Source organism: Argopecten irradians, chromosome 4 (genome assembly GCF_041381155.1).
Source record: "Argopecten irradians isolate NY chromosome 4, Ai_NY, whole genome shotgun sequence".
NCBI classification, from domain to species: domain Eukaryota; kingdom Metazoa; phylum Mollusca; class Bivalvia; order Pectinida; family Pectinidae; genus Argopecten; species Argopecten irradians.
Window position 1 is genome coordinate 30228093 of NC_091137.1, and position 26523 is coordinate 30254615.

Here is a 26523-nt window from a genome sequence, read left to right on the forward strand (position 1 = left end):
GGGTTTAAAACCGTATCCCTGAAAATACGGAAAAGGTCCCGTGGGTTGGGAGTGACCCCAGAACTGGCCAAACTGGCCTGCCTGAGACTGGGGCTGGCCAACCTGACCAAAGGACGAGGTTGGACCACCACTCCCTCCAAGTGGAAACCCGGACATGTATGGGCTAGGCCCATAACTGCCGGGATGCTGCTGAAACCCAAAACCATCCGCAGGCTGGTTTGGGGGGCCCAAGGATGGTTGCCCGCAGGCACCCGTATACCCTAAGCCAGGGGGAAAAGGAGGCCGAAAATCGGACACCTGACCAACAAACCCAGGACCCTGAGGATGACCCCCTGGGAAAACCGAGCCAGCACACTCAGGAGCGGACCTAATAGGACCGGGACCAGGTAACTGGACGGGAGGGAAAGTTGGACCAGAATTGATGCCGGGATTAGAGAGCTGCGCATCACTAATCCCAGTGGAAACGGACAAACCAGAAAGGAAGTCTGTAGTCCCTGAACCCAAACTCGGACGAATAGGTCCGGCATCAAGACCGCCCCCAACAGCAACACCACCTGGAATGCCGGAGCCGCTGACAACGTCAGAGACCGGCGGCTGGTAGTCCCTACCCGAAGGCAAGCATGGAAGCTTACGAGCATTCCCAGCCAATTCGACCCTAGACCGAGAAACGTCAGGGTCAGGCTGCCCCTCCCCTACTCCAGGAACATCCTGGACAGGAGGGACCACCCCCTGATCTCGAGAAGAACCTGTAGAGACAGGAACTACCGAGACAGGAACAGAAACAGAACTAGAAGCCTGCTTCCTTCTCCTCCCGTAAGATGAGGACGAATCCCTCTTACGGGAGGACGAAGATCGCCTTGGTGTAATGCCGGCCTGGCCAAGAGCCTCTCCAAATGGACAAAGTTCACAAGGAGAGGACTCATGACAAGGGCGACATAGGGGACATGCATCATGTGGGTCCCGTTCCTCATAGAAATGGGAACACCCATGAGCAGACCCCTGACGCTGACCCGAGCGGGACATACCAGGCATTACAACGACAATTACGTAAACAAGGTAAGAAAATTACGTCAAAAACGTAAAATATAAGCAACACACGCTAAACACGTAAAAAACAGTGTTAGGTGACACAAATCTTACCTAATAACAACGGCAACGAAGCCTCAGCGACGAAAAACCGAACAAAAAACAAACATAAACAAACCGGAAACAGCGAGACGTCACCAGTAATGATGGATCGAGCACGTGGAACAGTCAAAAAACGGCCGAAAAAGGCACAAAAAACGAATGACAGTACAAAAAGAAAACAACACAGGGCAGATGGGTAAACACACAACTGAATGTGTGAAAAAATTTGACTAAAACGTCAAATAAATGGACCTAACAGCGAAACGAAATAGACACAATGCAATTGCCGTCCGAGCTGTGTAGCGCCATAAAGGAAAGAGGAAGAGAGACCACTCTATGTTACTCTCGTCGAGTACGAGATGAGGTACGATAGGGAGACGGGATTCTCAAATCTTATGTTTGTTGGGGCTACAAAGATGGGTGTAGGTAGCGTATTTGCATACTAAAGTTATGGTAACGTATTACTGAAATGAAATTAGTAATTTTTAATGAATTCTATACATGTAGGTTACAATGTTGAATTAAGCACAGTTAAATATTGATAACTGCAACACGGTAGGGCCATTGTAAATTTTTTAGTTACCTTAGTATTCATATTAGTTGTGCTTTGATATACATAGTTTAAAGTATACTAAGGGTAAAGCAAAAGAAACCGTTCTGAATTAAACAAGGTCATGATTTTTGAGTTTGAGTATATAATATTCAATTGTGTGTGTACCTAGAAACAAGACCTTGATGTAAACCTTTCAATCTGCAACTGTGCCAAAAATCATTACTGCATTAATTCCGAATAAAAACTGGAGAAAAAAAATATAATTTGGGAATAGAATTTTTTTTTTAATCTTGTTGGACGTGTAACATGGAAGACTACACAGCATGATTAATTACCACTGTCCTCATCAGACGTTTGTCATCAGCGCCTGCTACTAGAGATTCTGTCTCAAAAATACGATACCTGGAGTAGAATCAATGATTAATTATAATTCTGATCAGGGCGAGTCTGACCTTGAATAAGGTCATCCAAGGTCATACAGGAGGGAGAGTGTGAGGAGAACTGGGGAATAACAGCCCTGACCAAAGGGGAGATTATCATACCAGTGTGAACCCTCCAGTATTTTAAAAATTGAAAATTTTACTTTGACTACAAGGGAGACAGTTTGAAGAGGTGTTTTGTCAGGTGCTCTCTTGAGGTTGAGAACTTTGATCACAGGGGAAGTCTTAAAGATGTTGTAGTGTCCTCTGGTGTCTGAGAGATGAAAATCTTCATGACAAGGGGAGATAACTCCACCATGTTGATGTGCCTTTCCAAGATGACTTGACGGCAAAAACTTGATCACAGTGAGAATTTCCTTAATTAGCTTGTAGATTATTCAATGACCTTTGATAGAGACGAAGGTCAAAGTCTTGATACTTCCCCACCTGTAGATGTTTGTGTATGTAGGTGTAGTTGGTAAGAAATGTCCATTCCAAGAGAAGTTATTAGTGCCAAATTGTCCTGGCGAGGTTAAAATTGTAGAAGACGTGATGGTCGGACTGACAGCTTTATTGAGCAGTATTTCACATCCAAATTCACTTCATCTGTAACAAAATGTTTCAAGGGCTCTTTAAGCCTTACCATAAAGGTAAAGTGGAGTAGCAAACATCAGTTCTTTTCTGACATACCCCTGGGTATCACTGTCAGTCGATGGCCATCCTGAGAAAATTACCATTGGTAAAGGAGAATCAGTAACACATGTATACCCTTGTTAAAAATGTAACTAACAACTTTAAAACTAAATACTAATTTAAAAAAAATAATGTAACGTTTTCCATTGAATGTAATAAAATAATCTGGAACGCTTTGTGTTTGCTAGAGCTTTAACGTGACAAGATTACCAGTTCCTCTGAGCCCCTTGGGATCAGGAATTCCACTTGAGATTTAGTAGAGGGGTAAGATGAGGGGGTGTTACAGTGAATTAAAGTCAGCCCCGGAAGTCACTAAGCGAAAGTATGTAATTCACTGTCGGTGGATTAAACATTATGGGAGGGAATGATGACAGATTGTTTAGAAAGTACTTCAGGCCCAGGCTAAGTGCTTTGTGAAATGTGGTGATATTGCATGTTTGAAATGTCACTGATGGACTGAAATGGTGGTCATTAAAAACTGTTTCCACTCTGTGGCAATAGGTAGGCCGACAGTGGACAGATGGTACAGGTACTTTAAGGCGCGGCCACTGAGGTCATAACATCACATTCTTGCCCATTGAATAATTGAGTGACCCATTTTAAAGTTTTGTGTTTTAAAGCTTTGTGTTAATGGAGGAAGTAGGACCATTCATTTCAGTCTGCTGAGTTTTTATTTGATCATCTAAAAGATAGCATTTTAAGGTGATGGAGATAAGTATTGTTTATTTCCTAAATTGTCTCTCTTAGTATGTAAAATGACATTGTTGCACTATATTTTTTTCTCTGTATATTTTGATGCTTGATTTAGAATCTTCCAGTGACCTAAGATCATTATGTCTTTTTCTGCCAGAGGTGAAATCAGAGTCTTTGCTATCCAATTGAACTATCTCCCCTGTTTTGATCAGTGAACTCTCTAACCTAAAATGTCAAGTAATTTCCTTACCTGTGTCATTTCAATAAATGTGTTAGTAGTAGATGGTATCAATGGTTACCTCTATGTCAATGAATTATCTCCCTTGAGTATTATTACCAATGAATTATCTCCCCTGAGTAATTTTTTTGAATTATCTCTTGTGATTAATATCATTGAATTGTCTCCCTTTAATGTCATCAGTGAGTTATCTACCTGAGTAATAATTTAATAGCCTTCTTGTTGGGGCAATATTGTCTATTTGTAATGTTGAGGAATTAAATATTGCTTAAACTGATGTGTAATTGCCCATTACACACAGAAATAGTGTTGCTTAATTGTATAGAATTTTTGACTGTACAGGTTTCTTATTTCTATAGGATTTATAAATTACCAAACAACCTGCAGAGCATGTGTCATATAGCTATACTAAATAGGGTGCATGGGTGCCGCTGTAGTGATAAATCAGCCAGCCGTTTTCACTGCACACCATCTAGAGTATACTACAGGACATAATACGCTTATAGGCCTTTAGAAAAGAATTTTATGTAACTGTTTACTTATGTAAACCTTAGTGAGATCAACAGTATCATAGAATCTTACCAATCATGTTACAATTAACTCGACTAGAAAAAATATGACATATGGGCTCATAACTGTAAAAAATAACTCAAGCAGAACTAATGGCTTAAAGATTAATTGCAACAAAGAGTAATCTGAGAAGGAAATCGCTCAACAGTTGGAATAAGTATAAATGTTTGCAGAGTGTGTTCGTCTCTCTGATAAATCGTGATACCCTTGTGTTCCATTTCTAATATTTTGATAATAAAAAAATTGTGATAGCTTGTGATACATTTGTAATATTTTGATAAAAGCAGCCATAAATTTCAGGAGTTCATTCCTGTTACTTCCACATGGCTTTCGTGTTGAGTTTCAGTTTTTTATGGTGCTGCAAGTCTAAGTGTGAATTATCGGAAGCCATATTAGTTTGCGGAGCGCGCCGTGCGGTCATTACTTACTGAAGTGAACGGCTGACATTGCATAATAAAACAGTAGAAATGTATATTTCAAACTTAATGCTTTTGTTATATGGCTTTCGGAGAGCATTAGTAATATGGCTTTTGTACCTTAAAAATTTAGTGCCAACGCTGATGGATTTTTTATATATTTAGGATAAGATGCAGAATCTGTCAAGGTAGTTTAAGGGTAATTTTCTTTCGAAGAATTATTGATTTTGCTGTTTGTTTACAACAAGATGGTGAATACTAAAAGTAGAAAAGGGAAAAAGAATCAAAGTTGTACTATAGAATTAAATATATGAACTAATGTTGGAAAATTCAAAGCAATTTCTCCATGACTTTCAAATTTATAAAAACAAAACTATGACATCATCCAGTATGTGTATATTAAGATTGCATTTAGGACCATGGTACTGACAGTGGCTTAATGGTTAAGGTGTTCTAACATACCAACACTAGCCATACACCTTCGGGTCGTAATTTCAGAAACCACATGGGGCAGTTGCAGGTACTCAATGTAGGTTGGTGGTTTTTATCAGCGGGATTCTAGTTTTTATCTACCTTCTAAACCTGACATTTATATTTATATATTTATAAATCCAGGTGAAGTTATCAGTTAGCATTATATAAAGATATAAGTATATTTGATGTATGTTCATATTGGATGATTAATGGCTTATTAGTCAGAATTTAATAGCTGATCTACCTGCAGAGTTGAACACAACTTCATCTTAGTACTATGAAATAATGTATAAACCATTCTAATCGTTTTACCAAACTCTCTCGGGCACTTGTTAAGTTACACTTTCATAGCCAATCAGAATGTAGATAATTCTAATTGGGGAATTATCGTCATGTTTCTCTCTAAATTATGGGATGGATAGATAGTAAGGAGACGTTTTAATTGGTGAGTAAGATGTTATATGATTGGTTAGCGATACCTGATATGTTATCAATGTATTTTTTGTACTCTTCCTATGTATGTTCAGAGGGGAACCTTAATTAGTGATATACTACATGTGGTAACGAGGGATAAAGCAGCAAGGCTGAGAAAGAACACATGTAAAAATGATGTCGCAGCTCAAAGGCCATGAGATTTGATGATGATACACAAACAGAATATGTATGAAACAGATACAGAATTTTGAGAAGTGTTTCCTTGGACATAAACCATATTGGTTGGGGAATCTGAACACATGTCGGTGACAGAGACAGTATTCAACACTATGTACAAGCTACACCGACCAGCTCCTTTTACAAAAGGTTGGCAGTAGACGATAACAAATAGGTGACGTTCTCCCAAATTTTTCTATCATAAACATGATATTTGAAAGTAGAACAATTATAAAGACAATTGAAATCTCAAGTTATTTTAATGAAACAGGGTGCAAGTGTTATAATAAATTTAATTTCTGCCTCTGCCAGGATTCGAACTCGGGACCTATGGACTACTAGTTTGACGCTCAACTAATCGAGCTAAAAAGAAGTTCTCCCAAGCCGAGCAGTATATTGCAGCTAGAATTGACCAGGGTTACATTACGCTTTTGACAAAAAAAAAAAAAAAACAGGAAAAAAACCAGGTTAACATTGCAAAACAAATTAAGGCTTCTGATTTGCTTTTCTTAAGATTTCCACATTTTTTAGATACATTTGGAAGAAAGATTTTATCAGACTGTATGTCAGACTACCATTTAAACAGACATCCGTTCATTAGTGGTAGTAAGACAATGACTCGTATATATACACTACAGGAATTTATATGCAGGCTCATTTTCCTACGTTTATTTACATCCCTTTCCTCATTCTCTTCCAATTCATACATCTGGTTACTAATTGTGCCAAATTAAAGCTGTGCAAAAAGTAATTACATATTATAGAGAATTATGGCTTCACTTAAGATTTTTTTTAAAATTATGACCACTATAATTAAGCTGTTATAGATCAGGGATTTTACAATAAATTAGCAAAGCGACCAGAAATCCATCATTAACTGTACTATTTCCTCTATCAGATATTTGTCTATTTTAACGTTCTCTTTTAGATGTTTGGTCTTTTTTCTGTCATTCCTTTTAGTTATTTGCGATGAGTAAGGTAACTTTCTTGTAACAAGTAGTTGTATTCTGTATTTTTTTTTCTTTCTTTTTATTTGGTTTCTTTGTAATTTGGTATTTGGACTGTTCCTTACATTTATTGACACTTTTGGGAGCTTTGAAGAATATGTGTATAAAAAATAGGAAAGCGTTTGTTGAACTTTGAAATTTGGATTCTTAGTAGAATGACATTTAGGTAATTGACATCATACACAAAGAAAGGGGAAAGAGGTGTGGAATCACATAGTGTTACAACAACAGGATACCAACCATCTTAGTGGTCAGAGACACCTTTATCTGCATCAGGGGGGAGGTAATTAGTATTTAGGTAGCCGGTTTGTAGAATATTGGATATGTTCTGTCGATCATTCACTCAATAGAATATGTAAATCTAACACCAAATTAACTGTTGCTGGAATCATACTCTGCTGCAACTCAATTTGTCTATGATACCATATATTTTGATAAAATTTGCTTGCAACAAAAATTTGAAGATTATTGTGTAGGGTGCTTGCCTGAAAAGGTCACTGTATGAGTGAGTGATACTCAGCTAAAAATGTCACTGTATGGGAGAGTGTACCGATGTCACTGTATGGGATAGTGTACCGATGTCACTGTATGGGAGAGTTTACATATATCACTGTATGGGAGAGTGTACCGATGTCACTGTATGGGAGAGTGTACAAATGTCACTGTATGGGAGAGTGTACAGATATCACTGTATGGGAGAGTGTACAAATGTCACTGTATGGGAGAGTGTACAAATGTCACTATATGGGAGAGTCTACCGATGTAACTATGGGAGAGTGTACAAATATCACTGTATGGGAGAATGTACAGATGTCACTGTATGGGAGAGTGTACCGATGTCACTGTATGGGAGAGTGTACATATATCACTCTATGGGAGAGTGTACATATGTCAATGTTTGGGGAGAGTGTACATATATCACTTCATAGGAGAGTGTACAGATGTCACTGTATGGTATAATGTGCATATATCACTTCATAGGAGAGTGTACAGATGTCACTGTATGGGAGAGTGTACAAATGTCACTTATGGGAGAGTGTACAATGTCACTGTATGGGAGAGTGTACAAATTCACTGTATGGAGAATGTACAAATGTCACTATATGGAGAGTGTACCAATGTCACTGTATGGGAGAGTGTACAAATATCACTGTATGGGAGAGTGTACCAATGCCACTATATGGGAGAGTGTAATAATGTCACTGTATGGGAGAATGTACAAATATCACTGTATAGGAGAGTGTACCAATGCCACTATATGGGAGAGTGTAATAATGTCACTATATGGGAGAGTGTAATAATGTCACTGTATGGGAGATGTACAAATATCACTGTATGGGAGAGTGTACCAATGTCACTATATGGGAGAGTGTACAATGTCACTGTATGGGAGAGTGTACCAATGTCACTGTATGGGAGAGTGTACAAATATCACTGTATGGGAGAGTGTACCAATGCCACTATATGGGAGAGTGTACAAATGTCACTGTATGGGAGAGTGTACAAATATCACTGTATGGGAGAATGTACAAATGTCACTGTATGGGAGAGTGTACATATATCACTGTATGGGAGAGTGTACATATGTCAATGTTTGGGAGAGTGTACAGATGTCACTGTTTGGGTGAGTGCACAGATGTCACTGTATGGTATAGTGTACAGATGTCACTGTATAGAAGGGTACAAATAATTTGTTAAAACTGCTGCTGTATAAGAGAGTTCCCATCATATTCACTAATCCTGGCAAAACTGCCCCTTGGATGTGTTGGACTTGTTACCCACAGGTGGAGGGCTATAGTGGTAATGCCCAAACCACCACCACTGCCACCCACCATGGTTACCAAGGACACCACCCGGTTACCCCCACCATAGCCATCACACAACTGCCCCACCACCCACGGCCACTATGGTTACTATGGCCACAACACAAACGCCCCCACCATGGCCATCACACAACTGCCCCACGGCCACTATGGTTACTATGGCCACCACACAACCGCTCCACCATAGCCACTACACATCCACTCCACCACTGCCACCCACCATGGATACCAAGGACACCACCCATCCACCCCCATCGTGGCCATCACACAACTGCCCCACTACCCACGGCCACTATGGTTACTATGGCTACCACACAACCGCTCCACCATGGCCACTACACATCCACCCCCCACGACCACTATAGTTACATTGTCTGTATCCTTGTACCTGATAGGAAGCCACCCTCACCATGTGTGTGGTAACCTTCATACTTTCACTGGGATCAGATTTCCATCAAAAACAAATAAATCTACACAACTTATATGGGGGAGTTTTACGACATCAAGTTTTTTTTTCTTGTCCAGTATTTCCTGACAGCATTCCAGAATTGCAGATGCATTTTGTTTTCTGGCAGAACATGAACTTGAGGCAGATGAAATATCTTGGGATTGTGTGTGCATGTCCAATGGAAATAACCCAACTAGTGGTTCTCCTCTCTACGGACACTTTAACACAGCTACAGAATTAATGTAAAACAAATGACAATTGTTTGCTAGTTCAGGCAGATTTAGCTTTGGTTAACACATATCAAGAATGTAATTACAGTCCATAGGGAAAGGAAAAAATGCCAAGTGTGAAATTTACTGTCATGTAACAAAATTCGATGTTTTGAGTACATGAGGTTGTGTGTGTGTAACTGGTTGTGTCGGGATATTTTTTATTTTTTTTTTGGAAAACCAGAATTAAATACATAAGCTCTGTAGTCTTTCATGTGGTTCATCTTTCAATAAACGATTTTTATATTCATAGTATAAAAGCATAACTTATCCACTGTGTGAAAGCATTCATCTAAAATGATACATTTCGTTAGCAAATTACCAGTATCTTCAAATAAAACAAAGGAATCATGGGTTTCTAAAAGAGTTGACTCGAATTCATGTTTGATAAGAAATATTTATTTTGTGGTATTTGTTTTTGATATATATCTGACCGCTAACAATATAAAGAAATGTGATATTGATATGAGAAAATTCATGAGAAAGCAGGATGTTCACCATTAATGCTAGATTGCAAAATAAGTCTTTCAGATTAAAAAAAAAAATATTATCTAAATGATTAAAAAAAGTTTGACTGATAAAAAATTAAACAGTAATTAATTAAGCAATTAAAATAAATTTTGGGTATCATCACTGTTCCTTAAAATTTTCTTTTTGAAAAGAAATGAGAAGACGAGTGGTTGGTAAGGTCAGGCAGTATCAGGCGTGTATGATGTTGGCTGATCAGATGACTTATGATTTGATCGGCCATCTCTGTATCTTGTGCCATTTTTCATGTATTGGCTCCAATTCAATATCAAGTTGGACAGCTCCCAGCTTACAGCAATGAAAGTCGCCCAATTTTAGATGGGCGAGAATATGCTGCTTAGCAAAAAAATAAAAAAAATATTCTATTTTAAAATATTTTTTTTATGTCAATTATTTATCTAAAACAAAGTTCCATTGAAATTGAAGTCTTCTGTAAACTACATGATGCCTTGATAACAAGAGATTGTATAGATGTTTATTAGGGTGTCCAGTATCAACCATGCAGGTCTCACAGACAGTCTCCATGGTAGTGTCATAGGGCTATGATGTTTCTCTGTGTACTCTGGATTTTCTCTACCACCAAAAACATGCACACCATTGGATTGATGTCATTAATGGATAGAGGTCCATACAAAGGTACACTTCTGTTTATATCAGTTCAATAAAGCAAATGTAAAAAAATGCAAAAACAAAAACGAAAAGCTTCCATGATCATTAAGATAGTAGGGTAGCATTTCTGGTATAGAAAAAGTAAATAAAATTGGCATAAATGCAGGATTGTACTTTAAAAAAACCCATAAAAAACTCACCTGATTGATCTTGAAATGACTTTGGTCAACTTGACTTGTGTGATATATTGTAATTTTATATAATACCACAATCTGATCAGACAGCATCCATCATCTTGACTTTCTGCTTTCTATGTTTTGGTGACTGAGGAGATTATACCTGTTCATGTCCCCATTCAACGCCGCTCCCATTTGTTACTGTTTACCAAATTAGTATGTTCACAATTACTTAATTCTATGTATCCATGTCCAACGACATTTTCACACAATTTAATTACACAATTTACAGGTAAAAAGACCCACTTTATTGTAGTTGAATCTTTTTTGCACAACTTTTGTATTTTTAGGACATCTGACTGAAGGTCAGGATGACCTATTGTCATCGTGTTTTGTCCATCGTTGTGTGTCGTGCGCCTAAGACTATTTATACAAAAGTCTACTCCATCTTAACCCTTGAGTGGATTACATCCATATTTGGTGTGAAATATCATTGGGGAAGGACAATCATATTTTATATTAATGAGAGGACCTCTAGGGCAGAGGGGCAGGGCCAGAAAAGGGCAAATTTTCTTAATTATCCCCCGCCCAACAAAGTTGGCGGGGGATATACAAATGAGTTCCGTTCGTCCGTCCGTCCGTACAATTTTTTTCTGGAGCATAACTCTAAAACCAGTAGAGATATTTCCACGAAACTTCATACACACATTGGTCTTATGGTCTAGTAGTGCCTTTTGCTATTTTTAGGTTTTCATTTTTTGCATTTTTTCCGTAACCATGGAAACATTGCTGAAAATATCATATTTTTGTACCAGGTTCGTTTCCGGAGCATAACTCTAAAACCAGAAGAGATATTTCCACAAAACTTCATAGACACATTGGTCTTATGGTCTAGTAGTGCCTTTTGCTATTTTTAGGTATTCATTTTTTGCATTTTTTCCGTAACCATGGAAACATTGCTGAAAATATCATATTTTTGTACCAGGTTCGTTTCCGGAGCATAACTCTAAAACCAGAAGAGATATTTCCACGAAACTTCATAGACACATTGGTCTTATGGTCTAGTAGTGCCTTTTGCTATTTTAAGGTTTTCACTTTTAGTACTTTTTTCTGTAACCATGGAAACATTGCTGAAAATGGCAGATTTTTGTGTAATTATTGTTTCCGGAGTACAACTCTAAAACCAGCAGAGATATTCCCATGAAACTTCATAGACACATTGTTCTTATGGTCTAGTAGTGCCTTTTGCTATTTTTAGGTTTTCATTTTTTGCATTTTTTCCGTTACCATGGAAACATTGCTGAAAATATCATGGTAAATGGTAAATGTTACTTTGCAAAACTCCACCCATCTTTGTGTATATAGTCTAATATAAATGTCAAGGCTGTATACCTGATTCAACAATTGCAGCCCCGCTTGACTTGAATTATACTCCACCTTTCTTTAGCTAACTTCCATTTTCCTGGTTTTTTTCATACACATAAGTCTCCACAATCAAACTTACTTCAGCTTTGATATCTCCATTGGCGGGGGATTTGAATGACAATGTCCTTGTTTAAGATTTAAAATCCTACTTCTCCTACATCCTTGGATGGATTTTAACCATATTTGGTGTGAAACATCATTGGGGAAGGACAATTATTTTTTGTATAAATGAGCCTGGTACAACCCCTAGGGGCTGACAGGTGGGGCCCCCAAAGGGCAAATTTTCTTTATTATAGCTTTAAAATCCTACTCCTTTCATCTTTGGATAGATATTTCATCCATATTTGGTGTGAAACATCATTGGGGAAGGATAATCATTTTTTTTTTATATAAATGAGCCTGGTTCGACCCCTAGGGGCTGAAGGGAGGGCCCCAAAAGAGCAAATTTTCTTAATTTTAGCTTTAAAATCCTACTCCTCTTTCATCCTTAGATGGATTTTATCCATATTTGGTATGAAACATCATTGTGGAAAGACAATTATTTCTTATATAAATGAGCCTGGTCCGACCCCTAGGGGCTGAGGGATGGGGTCCCAAAAGGGCAAATTTCCTTAATTTTAGTTTTAAAATCCTACTCCTCCTTCATACTTGGATGGATGCTATGACAACCAATTTTGTTTTGATGGTACCTTTGTCCTCTTCACCCCTTTACATTCATACTTACATTGTCCTTTCACAAAGAATATCCGGTCCAGTTGACAGTACCCGGGTCAAGTCCAGTTGTTATACTGGGCCAACCTGCACTGATGGTTCCTCTCGGTCCAGTCTACTCTTGATAACATATTTACAATCCAATATTCTGTCTGGTCTAGTCTAACTTTTCCAATGGTCCATCTAAGAACTAAGGATTCTGATAAGCATTGAACTGCACTCAGTTGGCAATTATGGGAACATGAATGTCCACTGGATAGCATGAAATTTAATGAAGTGCACTAGCTAGCGCTTCACATTGAACTTGCCATTGTCCAGTTGGCAATCATACTCCCATAATTGTCAACTGAAAACAGTTTATGTGCTTATATTTACATTCAGTTTTGAAATAAAATTTCAAAATATTTTGCATTTATAATGAATAAACAATGCATTATCGTCAACTTGATGGAACAGCTATTTCAACAGCCATCATCTGCGATTGATGGAACAACAATACAGCAATTTTTAGATCACAAAACGGCGTGTTTAAAGTACATTTTACCGTCATTTAGTTCCACCTTCCGGTGATTATGACCTCACAAAACTCATGTCGAATGATGAAGTCATAATCACCGGATGGTGGGACTAATCCACTGTAAATTGTACTTTAATGATAATGATGATAATGTCAAAATAAACGGATGGTAGTTCATGCAATGTCTACTGCGTTTTATAACTTTGCATAGTTGGGGTTGTAAATTGGTCATGAGTGTGGTAAAAACAACCCTTTAGAGCCACAGGGCAAATTTGAGATTTTTTGCTCAATTTTCATTTACATTAGAAAAACGAGTCAGTACTTGGTTACCATAACTTTATTTTCACTAGCCAGATAGCATTTTAATATCGTGAAATAACATTGGTTCTGGCCGACCCTTTTGGGGGCAGATATTGCATGGGAAATGGGGGAACCCCCCGAAGGAAAATAAAAAAGACAATGGAAGAAAATAGGCTAAAAAACTTCAAAAATCTTCTTCTGAAATTCTGGAAATGGTCTGAAAACAAATACTTTTCATAAATAGAAAGGTCTTAAGGTCCTTTACAGTAGTACATCTTGACCAAAAATTGTGAAATTATATGACCCTGGGGTCTCCTGTTAAACATTTCCCCTTGGGGAGGGGGTTGTACTAATAGTTTTGAATATAGGGAAAACACATTTATGAGCATTTTTTGCTCAATTTTCATTGGAATCGATTTTTCTTTTTTTGTTAGAATTGAATTAGCCTGAGATAGCATTTTAATATCAATATCCATATTGGTCCAGGCCGACCCCCTGGGGGCAGAGGGGGGCGTGGCCAAAAAGACAACAGCAGGGTCCAAATAGGCTAAAACTTCAAAAATTTTCTTTTAAAATTCTGGAAATGGTATAATCAAATACATTATAGATATGAAAAGGTCTTAAAGTTTGTTTATAAAAATTGTAAATTATATGACAACAACCCTGGGGTCTCCTGTTTCCCCAAAGGGTAGAGGGGGTCAAGTTTACTATAGTTTATATAGGAAAAACACATTACCAAATCCGTTCCCTAAAACATTTTTTGCTCAATTTTCATAGGAAATGAGTCAAACTTGGTTAGAATTATTAGCCTGAGATACATTTTAAATCATTCCACATTGGTCCTAGAAGAGGAGACCCCATGGGGGCAGGAGGGGGGGGGGATAAAAAAGGGTCAAATTAGGCTGGAAAACTTCAAAAACCAAAATTCCTGGATATTGTAGAATCAAATCTAATATAGATGGAAAGGTCTTCAGGTGTTTTCATAAAAACTGTGAATTATATGATCCCCTAGCCCAATCCAGAGATAGCGCGTCCACAGCCCAAGCCACGTTACCCCCTGGGGAGGGGTCCTTTTACTTTAGTTTTTTATCAGGACAGGTAAAAAGGTCATATTTTTGAACATTATTTGCCCATTTTTCATAGGAAATTATTCAAACATTGATGTGAGAATCCAGTTTGCCACTTATAATAATCGATAACATCCTTGGATGACAGATTTAGGTTTGAAACATCCATTGGGGACGAAGGACAATATCCGTCCTCGATGATGAGCTGACCCTTTTTGTACCTGAGGCGGCACCAAAACAGGAGTCAAATTGATTAAAATTTCATAATTATACCTCTAAATGAGCAAATACTCTTCATAGTCTAATAAAGGGCTCATCTGGTTCGACCCCATAGGGGTCTGAAGTTAAGGATGGGCCCTTGTTTTCTATAAATGAAGCCTGGTTTGACCCTTGGGGAAAAGGGAGGGCAAAAAGAGCAAAATTTTCTTAATTGTAGCTTTTAAAATCCTACTCCTCTTTCATCCTTAGATGGATTTTATCCATATTTGGTATGAAACTATACCTTGTGGAATAGACAATTATTTCTTATATAAATGAGCCTGGTCCGACCCCTAGGGGCTGAGGGATGGGGTCCCAAAAGGGCAAATTTCCTTAATTTTAGTTTTTAAAATCCTACTCCTCCTTCATACTTGGATGGATGCTATGACAACCAATTTTTTTTGATGGTACCTTTGTCCTCTTCACCCCTTTACATTTATACTTACATTGTCCTTTCACAAAGAATATCCGGTCCAGTTGACAGTACCCTGGTCAAGTCCAGTTGTTATACTGGGCTCCAACTTGCACTGATGGTTCCTCTCGGTCCAGTCTACTCTTGATAACATATTTACAATCCAATATTCTGTCTGGTCTAGTCTAACTTTTCCAATGGTCCATCTAAGAATTAAGGATTCTGATAAGCATTGAACTCGCACCCATTTGGCAATTATAGGGAACATGGATTGTCCACGGGATAGCATGGAAATTTAATGAAGTGCACGAGCTAGCGCTTCCACATTGAACTTCGCATTGTCCAAGTTACGGCAATATGCTCTCCATTAACTTGTCACTGAAAAAACAGATTTCATGTGCTTATATTTACACTTCAGTTTTGAAATTAATTTCTCAAAATATTTTGCATTGTATAATGACTAAAACAATGCATCTATCGTCCAACTTGACTGGAACAGCTATTTCAACCAGCCATACATCTGCGATTGATGGAACAACATACAGCAATTTTGAGATATCTAAAATCAGAATGTTTAACAGTACATTTTACCTTCATTTATTGTTCCACCTTCGGTGATTATGGACCTCACAAAACTCATGTCGAATGATGAAGTCATTAATCACCGGATGGTTGGGGGACTAATCACTGGTACATTGTACATTTACACCAGTTCATTTTGGTATCTCAGAATACATCACAATAAGGGTGACGTCACATATGATAAATGATGTCACTTAATCCCAGGGTGAGTTCATGCTCTGTCTACTGAGTTCTGTTATACTTAGTATAGTTGGGGTGGTTAAATTTGGTCGATGGAGTGGTGCGGTGTATTGAGCCGTGTCCAGGTTGGGGTCTCGTTAATTGATGTCATGTGTTTGGCCGGTGTATTTGAGCCAGTCCAGCTGTATACCGTACTCTGTGTTAGTTAAGATTTATTATGAAGGCTAGAATATTGCTCATTAAACATGCATATTTCAGAGACCTAGAGCTGTGCTCAGAGTACATCTTGGCTCCATAGTTCAGCTTCAAGCTAAACCGATGTTCGATATCATCTATTTCCATCACATCGTCAGTTTTCAATTTACGGAATTAGGTCAGAATATCCATGAAAATATTCAATAGCAACAAAATAAAAATTTTGCTGAATTGGCTTAATGTCCTTTTCTCAGAGTTATTGCCTTGATTAATGCTGAGCTTTTGTTTTTATGAGGATGTAACTTCACTTGATTTAAACTGTATTGTTTGATATAAGTCCTGTTAATGAGCATTTATGTGATAAATTAAAATCCATGTGTATCCCTGACATCCTTTTGGATTTTAGGAATGACATGGTTGATAATTTAAAAGAAAAAAACCCTGACATATTGAGATTAAAACCTGACATATTGAATCTTAAATCCGATAAGTCATATTTTAAACCAAACCAGTTAGATTTGATGATGTGGTCTGCGTGTACTCCATATTATCTGATGTTTTCTAATGCTACCTGAAACATCTATTAGGGTTATATAAAGATGTGTGAGGTTGTTGAGATGGTGAAAAGCCAGAGTATCTGGATAAAAACAACCAACCTTTAGCAATGGTTGGGGCTTGTCAGTCCTTGATGTGTTTAAGACGCTATAACCGAGCCTAGGACACTTCAGCAGTGCAACACTGGATTGTGACTTGTATTTGGAATGACAAAGGACACACTATATGAACATACAGCAGTCTCCCAAAAATACTCCAGCAGGCACCACATACAACACATCCAACAGGCACCACATACAACACATCCAACAGGCACCACATACAACACATCCAACAGGCACGATACAACACATCCAACAGGCACCACATACAACACATCCAACAGGCACCACATACAACACATCCAACAGGCACCACATATACACACATCCAACAGGCCACAACATACAACACATCCAACAGGCACCACATACAACACATCCAACAGGCACCACATACAACACATCCAACAGGCACCACATACAACACATCCAACAGGCACCACATACAACACATCCAACAGGCACACATACAACACATCCAACAGGCACCACATACAACACATCCAACAGGCACCACATACAACACATCCACAGCAACATCCACAACAGGCACCACATACAACACATCCAACAGGCACCACATACAACACATCCAACAGGCACCACATACAACACATACAACAGGCACCACATACAACACATCCAACAGGCACCACATACAACACATCCAACAGGCACCACATACAACACATCCAACAGGCACCACATACAACACATCCAACAGGCACCACATACAACACATCCAACAGGCACCACATACAACACATCCAACAGGCACCACATACAACACATCCAACAGGCACCACATACAACACATCCAACAGGCACCACATACAACACATCCAACAGGCACACATACAAACACATCCAACAGGCACCACATACAACACATCCAACAGGCACCACATACAACACATCCAACAGGCACCACATACAACACATCCAACAGGCACCACATACAACACATCCAACAGGCACCACATACAACACATCCAACAGGCACCACATACAACACATCCAACAGGCACCACATACAACACATCCAACAGGCACCACATACAACACATCCAACAGGCACCACATACAACACATCCAACAGGCACCACATACAACACATCCAGCAGGCACCACATACAACACATCCAGCAGGCACCACATACAACACATCCAGCAGGCACCACATACAACACATCCAGCAGGCACCACATACAACACATCCAGCAGGCACCACATACAACACATCCAGCAGGCACCACATACAACAAATCCAGCAGGCACCACATACAACACATCCAGCAGCAACACATCCAGCAGGCACCACATACAACACATCCAGCAGGCACCACATACAACACATCCAGCAGGCACCACATACAACACATCCAGCAGGCACCACATACAACACATCCAGCAGGCACCATACAACACATCCAGCAGGCACCACATACAACACATCCAGCAGGCACCACATACAACACATCCAGCAGGCACCACATACAACACATCCAGCAGGCACCACATACAACACATCCAGCAGGCACCACATACAACACATCCAGCAGGCACCACATACAACACATCCAGCAGGCACCACATACAACACATCCAGCAGGCACCACATACAACAATGCCAGCAGGCACCACATACAACACATCCAGCAGGCACCACATACAACACATCCAGCAGGCACCACATACAACACATCCAACAGGCACCACATACAACACATCCAACAGGCACCACATACAACATCCAACAGGCACCACATACAACACATCCAAAGGCACCACATACAACACATCCACAGGCACACATACAACACATCCAACAGGCACCACATACAACACATCCAACAGGCACCACATACAACACATCCAACAGGCACCACATACAACACATCCAACAGGCACCACATACAACACATCCAACAGGCACCACATACAACAATCCAACACATCACATAGCAACACACCACACAACACATCCAACAGGCACCACATACAACACATCCACAGGCACACATACAACACATCCAACAGGCACCACATACAACACATCCACAGCACACATACAACACATCACATCAACAGCACACATAACACATCCAGCAGGCACCACATACAACACATCCAGCAGGCACCACATACAACACATCCAGCAGGCACCACATACAACACATCCAGCAGGCACCACATACAACACATCCAGCAGGCACCACATACAACACATCCAGCAGGCACCACATACAACACATCCAACAGGCACCACATACAACACATCCAACAGGCACCACATACAACACATCCAACAGGCACCACATACAACACATCCAACAGGCACGATACAACACATACAACACATCCAACAGGCACCACATACAACACATCCACATACACATACAACACATCCAACAGGCATCACATACAACACATCCAGCAGGCAACACATCCAACAGGCACCACATACAACACATTACATACAAAGGAGGTTGTCCTTCTATCATCTTTATTCAGGATACTCAGTTACATTCCTGGATTAATGTGGAATTATGTGGAATTTTTAATTTACAAAAAAAATCCTTCATCTAATGACCTCCCTTCTTGTTTTGTTTACTATAATGATCTTGCTAAAAGATTTTTTAAAGTTTTAATGAGGTCATATATAACAATACGTGAGGTGATGTTAAATCTAAAAATGTGCAGTGACAAAACAAAGCAAAGAAACATCTTCGTGTTTGGAATAAAGTTAATGAAATCCTAATGAGTGCCGTCGTTGCACCAAGGAACTTTGGAATACGTAAAGTTATTTGCATCCTATATGGGAAAAAATACACATAAATTCTGTTAAAGGAAAAAAGCGGTTTGCTATAGAGCCATCAGTGCATGGAGGCCTTATAAATGCCAGAATCAGCATATTAGTCTGTAGTACTAGGCCCTCATCCATCAAACACAACGGTGAAAACATAATGACATGGACAAAATTGACAACAGCACATTTCTTTAAAAAAAAAAGAAAAAAGATTGTAGATAGGTGGCATTGAGCGCCCTCTAGATATAGATCACTCACTGAGCGTGCTCATCCATATTCCCTCAGTAAGACAACGAAAATCTGGTAACTAATGATTCTGGTATACATAGACAAGTTTAAGTTTGAATAATGCTGAGGCATACTTAAAACATGACACAAAGTTAAATCTCCTGGCTGTCGAGATAAGCCCTGAACTTCATTTGCATATCAGTAGCCATACTTAATAGCAAATCAATACTGCTATTTCAAATTGGGGAACATACACAATTTTAATCTGCAATTTTAGGTTAAAATTTGTGTGTTTCCATCGACTGAAGGCATGCAGGAACCGGTAAAGGTTAATTAAATTGTCAATATTTTACTGGAATAAATCACACATACTCCAGAATGGTGTAAGAAGTGTTTGTAAATCTTTGTAAAGCTAATGTGGCCACAAAGAAAGGGTAAACTTCTTATTTCTTGGGGCATGGGTACAGTAATCCAATGCTACATCCTTCTAATGCTTCTTCGTATAAAATTCCTTAAGATGATTATGCCGATCAAAGATGTTGTGTTTTCCATTTAATACTCCATGTTTGTGAGTAATTATATTCTAGCTATTGCAAGACATTGTAACTGTAACTGCTGTCAGTTTTATATATTCTCTCAATATTTACTATTCTCTCTATGGAAATTCACCTTTAGCAGTGTCCCTCTGAAGATTTGTACAATTTCCAAATAGCCCAGTGAGCAATGCCTAATATAATTCAGATTTACCGGAGTCATTATTCTAGTCCTTCTGCCAGAAGTTGACAGTGTTTGTAATGTTCACAATTGTATTATTAGAGGAAGATTATAGCAAATAATTTTTGCCTGTAGGATGATATTTGGTGATTTCACTGGACGTTGACCTGGTCTTCAAAATTTTATCCATAAAATCATTTAAAACTGGTCATTTATCAACATCAGTAAAGTTGGATGGCAAAATTTTAAATTGCAGAATTTGTATTCTCTTCTTTAAAGCAAGAAATAGCAAGACAAGTGCTAAGGTCGGTAATCATGGGTATATCCTAATTCTCCTATTTCGTGAATGAATTCTTACATGCACTAGTGCAAATTAAAACAATTTATACACAAATGTAAGTCAGATGTGGAAGTACAAAATCAGCATGCATGTTTTAAATTTTAACTGATGTATACAGATCTTGATATGGCGACCACCTGCCCCGAACATTCTAGTCGATACATGCCCAAGAGTTAATGAAGTGTAACTGAAAACTAAAATTAAAAGAAATTGACAAAAATAGAAAAGAACCAGATTTTAAACATTTCCGCTGGTGTTTACTTATTTTTGGTAAAAGACGTTTTACAATGAGCCAAATGAATAGTAAAAGTTTAAAAAATGAAAGATTTCAGAAAAAACTAGAAATGAAGCAGATATAAACAGCGATGTATGTTTATTTATTTTCCAGGAGTGGATCCTTTCGGCACGGGCATGAAGAGAATGTGCAGGTTCTCAACCTCGACCTTAAAATCTACAGATCGTGTGACCTTCAGACTTTGGTGGAGGGGAAACGCTGATTAATATACTGATAAGCCAAACTACAATGCCAAGGTGAGGCCATGATTATGTAATCACCGACAAAAAATGTTGTAGCTTTACAACGACATGGATTCTTTGTGAAAACCCCCACATGTTGCAGAGCTATAGAAAGTGTGCTGCGAGCGTTTTTGGAGGGTTTTGGTCTTCATTCTGTGTTTTTTCTCTGGCTTTTATTTTGCCTCTCTTTGTATCTCGTACAAACTGTGTGGGAGATTTGTATTTTAGTCTGTATTTTGTGGTAGTTTTTTCTGGGTTTTATTTCCCTTTCCTTTGTATTATCTGCAGTCGACGATGAGGTAGAGATGTAATGTTAACACACCCGACAGCAGATGTGGTGGAGGATACGTAATGCACTCCTCCAGGTTTTTTGTTGTTTCTCTGATAGAAGCGACTGAAGGAACTGTTCCTAGTTAGTGACAGACAACCCTTAGTAAACATAAGTGTCACTGATACAGGAAGGAATTCACTATTTCCCCACATTATTATGATATGCAAAGATGGTCATGTTTTGTAAAAACTCATTTCAAATCTTGATAAACGTTCAACAAAAAAGAAAATGTTCTTCAATGAAAACTAACTAAGCTAGTCTGTCAGGTTATAAATGTTGATGTATTTCTTTCCATTTCCGACGTTTCTTTGTAATATGTTGTGATAATGTTATGCTGTCACCTGGCCCCCCACACACCCACAACCCCTCCCACCCTGCCACAGCTCTATAAACTTACACATTCTACAGATAGGATTGAAACTGAATCGGAGTGAGATTTTGTTGACATGGAGCTTGTATAGATTTCTATCAGTGTGTGGCCAGGTATCTTTAAGAAATGCTACTTGGCATGCAGTGGTAGCAGTAATACCACATTTTAAGTTACAGTGTGGGGTAAACTGTTGTCAGCTGGTTCAATGTTAGATCACCTGCTCACAAGGCAAGTCCATTATCAACTTTCTTGTGTACCTTTACTGCTCTCCTAAAACTAAGAGATCCAAAAGGCTGAATCATAGTTAGTCTTTAAACATGTTGGAATAAAGTAGCTATTGTTCAAATAAATGACCTTGACATTTATTTATGCATTGGATATGAATATGATGTACATAAACCAATGTATGCCTTAAAAAGGTCATTTATAAGACCTGAGATTTAAGACTTTGAGCATGCTGGAAAAATGGCTATCACTTACATGTTTATTCAAATAAATGACCTTTGGATTACTGGTAGAATATAATTAACTAAAATCCTTTATAAACTTCTTCTCAATGACAAAATTGTCAGGAGATTGAGATGTTAAGCATGACTGTATATGTGATCTTTTGGAAAATGAAGGCATAAGATAATTAAGAAAAAAGGATTCTATGAAAGTCAATATAGAAAATAAGTACATGTATTAGTTTTATCGTGGAAATGACTATGGAATTTTTTTATTAGATCTAGGGAAGTCGCATTAATGAAAGAGATATCAAAGGAGTGAACAAATAAACAGATACACTAAAAACTTATATAAATAGTGAACTAGTGTGATTTTCTCATGTATTTTTGGGGGCTGGAAATATAAAAAAAAAAAAAAAAAAATCCTCCTATAAAAACATTATGTGCATTAAAGTTTTTGGAAAAATGGTAATGTTCAGGGAGTCCAAAAATTGCATCCACAAAATTTATTTTTTTCTTAGCACTGAAAAAGTGTACAATTACACACGTTTTTACAGTAAACAACGCTATTAGCATCCCTTGTTGTGTGTTTACAAAGATACAAATGTCTTGACAAAAATGACATATATAATATATCCACTGTATCACTAAGCTATGGAAAAGTTTATTATTTTGAATCAAGGCACCAATGCAGTTAGATTTTGATGAAACAAACACATATATCTGTTGTTTGTTTCATTTGCTTTCAAGGTATGCAACATGCTTCTGCTGTTTCAATCTGGATCCGTTTCAGTCGTAACCACATTTTCTTATTAGATCGCGATTTCGGTTTAATTTTCACTTGTTCCTTCAATGATGTTCAGACTTTCCAATTACAGTTTGGCTGCCATAGCAACAAGAAATGCTGCAGAAGGAAATGTTTTTCACTCAAATTATTTATCCTAGAATCAGACATATATCTGACATTCCAGGAAAGCAAAAACTTTTTAATTTCCTTTTTACAGAATACTCTCCCAGTTAACTATACCGCTAAATTCAATTTTGTTAAAAGTTTTTGGCGAGAATCCAGGATTTGTTTTCACAATATAACCACACACACATTAAGCTATTCACACAAACAATGTTTAATGTTGTTAAACCTACACTATGCTGATTAAACTGTTAGGTTTTCATCATCACTTTCACGCCTCCTGCTAACAGCCAATATGATTTATATACCTTTCAACTAGATGGATATATTTTTTTTTTATTATATTTTTTTTATCTGAATTTCTTTCTTTGGTCAGAAGTACTGATTAGGCTTTGATTCAATTTGAAACAATTTCATTGACAAACATTTATGGCAAAAATATATTGACATCTTACAAAACCTTTGCAGTACTTCTCCAAATTACAATGAATGGAATAATACTCTTATACTAAAAAGTAATGTCTGTGAATTGAAGACAGTTTTATTTCTAAATGGGATCAGAAAAAGACCTTTTTAACTAATGAGACCCAAGGAGTTCAGAGTGGTTCTCTCCTCAATATCCTTAGTCAATGAACCGGTAGCATGTATAGCATAGATATTGTGTGTGTATGCTTTGGGAGGCTGTGGTATTACCATCTTTGTCAACTAGTGTTTGCCATTTTCTTCATAATGCTGAACAACCTCACTGAATCAACCTGCAAAAGATATTGTCAATGAAGCTAAGACAACTCACAATCACTTCATATACTTGTTCCTCACCCTATACACAGAATGCTAATTAGGAACCAAACCTGCCTCTATAAAGACTCTGATATGACAGTCTTCATCAAGGAACAGAATCCCACAACTTTGGAAGAGACAAATGTTCAAAATCACATTTCATTTTATAATTGTATGCTATGGAGATAGCTGGTATGTTTCGCACACGTGCCAAGCAGGACAACTGGTCTGATGGATCAGTAAGGTATTCTATTAATTGTATTTGTCAATAATGGACCTTGGACAGTCTTATAGAATCAAATCATAACTGAGGTTGAATCAGGGGTCAATATTTTAGATTCTACAAGGTTAGTATGACACCATATTGACCAAATCAAGAAAGATAAACTAATGTAAACCAATATTCTTTCGCATGCGATTTACTTTCGTGAATTTCATGATCCAAGTAAATTTGCGAACCTTTATCTCTGTGAATTAGTATCTACATCATTTATACTGCATTATCATGTGAACTTGTTTTGAGATGGAAGTTGCGAAATTTAGAAGCCATGATAGAAAGATGTTTACAGTATCAATTTCAATGAAAGCTCAAAACTTGAAATGCTGAAATTGCAAGAGGAATGGTTCCAAGACCCCTTCCTGATTATTTCAATTTTGAGGTACAGTGATATTAATATACAATTAGAAAGCTGAGACTAATATGTAAACAAGACAACAGGCTATCATACCTAGTTAAAAATGAAACTACTATTTTTAAGCTGATGTCATCTAAGTATGTTTTGCTTGCCTGACATTTACAAACAACTATTTTCAACTCTTAATGTCTCTTTTAATAGGTTTTACATGAACATGACATCAATTCCAAAACATTTCACATAATTCCCTACATTTTGACATATATGATAGACCTAAATAGTTATTAAAGACATGATTCCTAAACACGAGGGAGTCCAAATCTGCCATTGGACATAGGCAGTCAGATTAGTGTGGCCACCATAGTTCATCTTACGATGACATGATGACATGATGGCCGTACACGTTCACGTAAAATGTCAGCTTGTACTGTGTGCCTAATGGATCAGGAGTACAAAAATAGAATTTGACATGGAGTTTTACCATGTTTCATAGTTTTTAATTGGTTATCCTTATAATTCACTGCAATCATGTCTATGCTAGGTAAGGATGTGCTTTAGTAACAAATTTCCGTGGATCAATAATTGTCCTTTAACTACGTTTTTCTCACTACTTATACCCACATCATTTCAGATAACTGTCCTAAAAGCAGCTTTTACCCAAATTTATTCTGGTGTTTATTGATCAGTAAAAACGCTAGGCGTTTCATTCAAAATTGAATATTCTGTGAGCGTCATCAAACCATTTGCTTCTAAATAGAAAAGTGGTCTGAAAATATCATATTTTGGGTTTAATATATTCCTGTAGAATTTCCATACCATTCATGTGAAATTAAGACCCAGCTGTCGGTTAGATGTTCCTCCTGTAATATGTTGTGTTTAATTATGATTTACAGTCATTTAATAGCTATGGCAATTTAAATATTTGCCAGGTTTTGATGTAAAAGAAAAATAGGAGTTTCAGGATAAAAATCACTAACCAACAACCAGCAATTGCTTTTTCAATAGGCATTGAACTCTGATTAAGAGGTTGAGGCTAGTTGTAAAATTTTAGACATCTTAACCACATGCCCATGGTGACACTTTGACTGCCATACCTCTAAATACATGTGATGTATTAGGGACATTTTTTAGAGGATATTTATACTGGATTCAGATTGTCTGTCCGTCCGTCCATCTGTAGACAATCGACGGACTACTCCTAACATTGTGGTATCAGTTCATATAGTGTATATATGCATTATTTATTTTGAAACCAGATACATCCTTTGTTTTCAGAGTTTTACCTCTTTGTTACAAAAGAATTAAACGACTACCCCCCCCCCCCTTAACTGCTGGAGGAATTTCAGTCAAACATGGTGACAATAATTGCCATATAGTGTAGATGTGTGTGATATATATATCTGTTTCAGAGTTATACCCCTTTATTACAAAACAATGGAAGTGAGT

General features: G+C 37.8%; 2 protein-coding genes across 4 annotated transcripts in view; both read left to right on the forward strand.

The window, feature by feature from the left end:
- Positions 1 to 26523, forward strand: part of LOC138321252 (discoidin domain-containing receptor 2-like) — a 245975-nt gene that overhangs the window by 23694 nt on the left and 195758 nt on the right. For all 3 annotated transcript variants that reach the window (XM_069264798.1, XM_069264796.1, XM_069264797.1), the window contains exon 2: positions 21478 to 21620. The gene's annotated coding sequence lies outside the window, so the exon portion shown is untranslated. The remainder of the gene's footprint in view (positions 1 to 21477; positions 21621 to 26523) is intronic.
- Positions 1406 to 19538, forward strand: LOC138322226 (zinc finger protein 93-like). The gene is made up of 2 exons (XM_069266272.1): positions 1406 to 1492; positions 17160 to 19538. Exons 1-2 carry the CDS (start codon positions 1406 to 1408, stop codon positions 19536 to 19538), a joined length of 2466 nt encoding a protein of 821 aa, XP_069122373.1.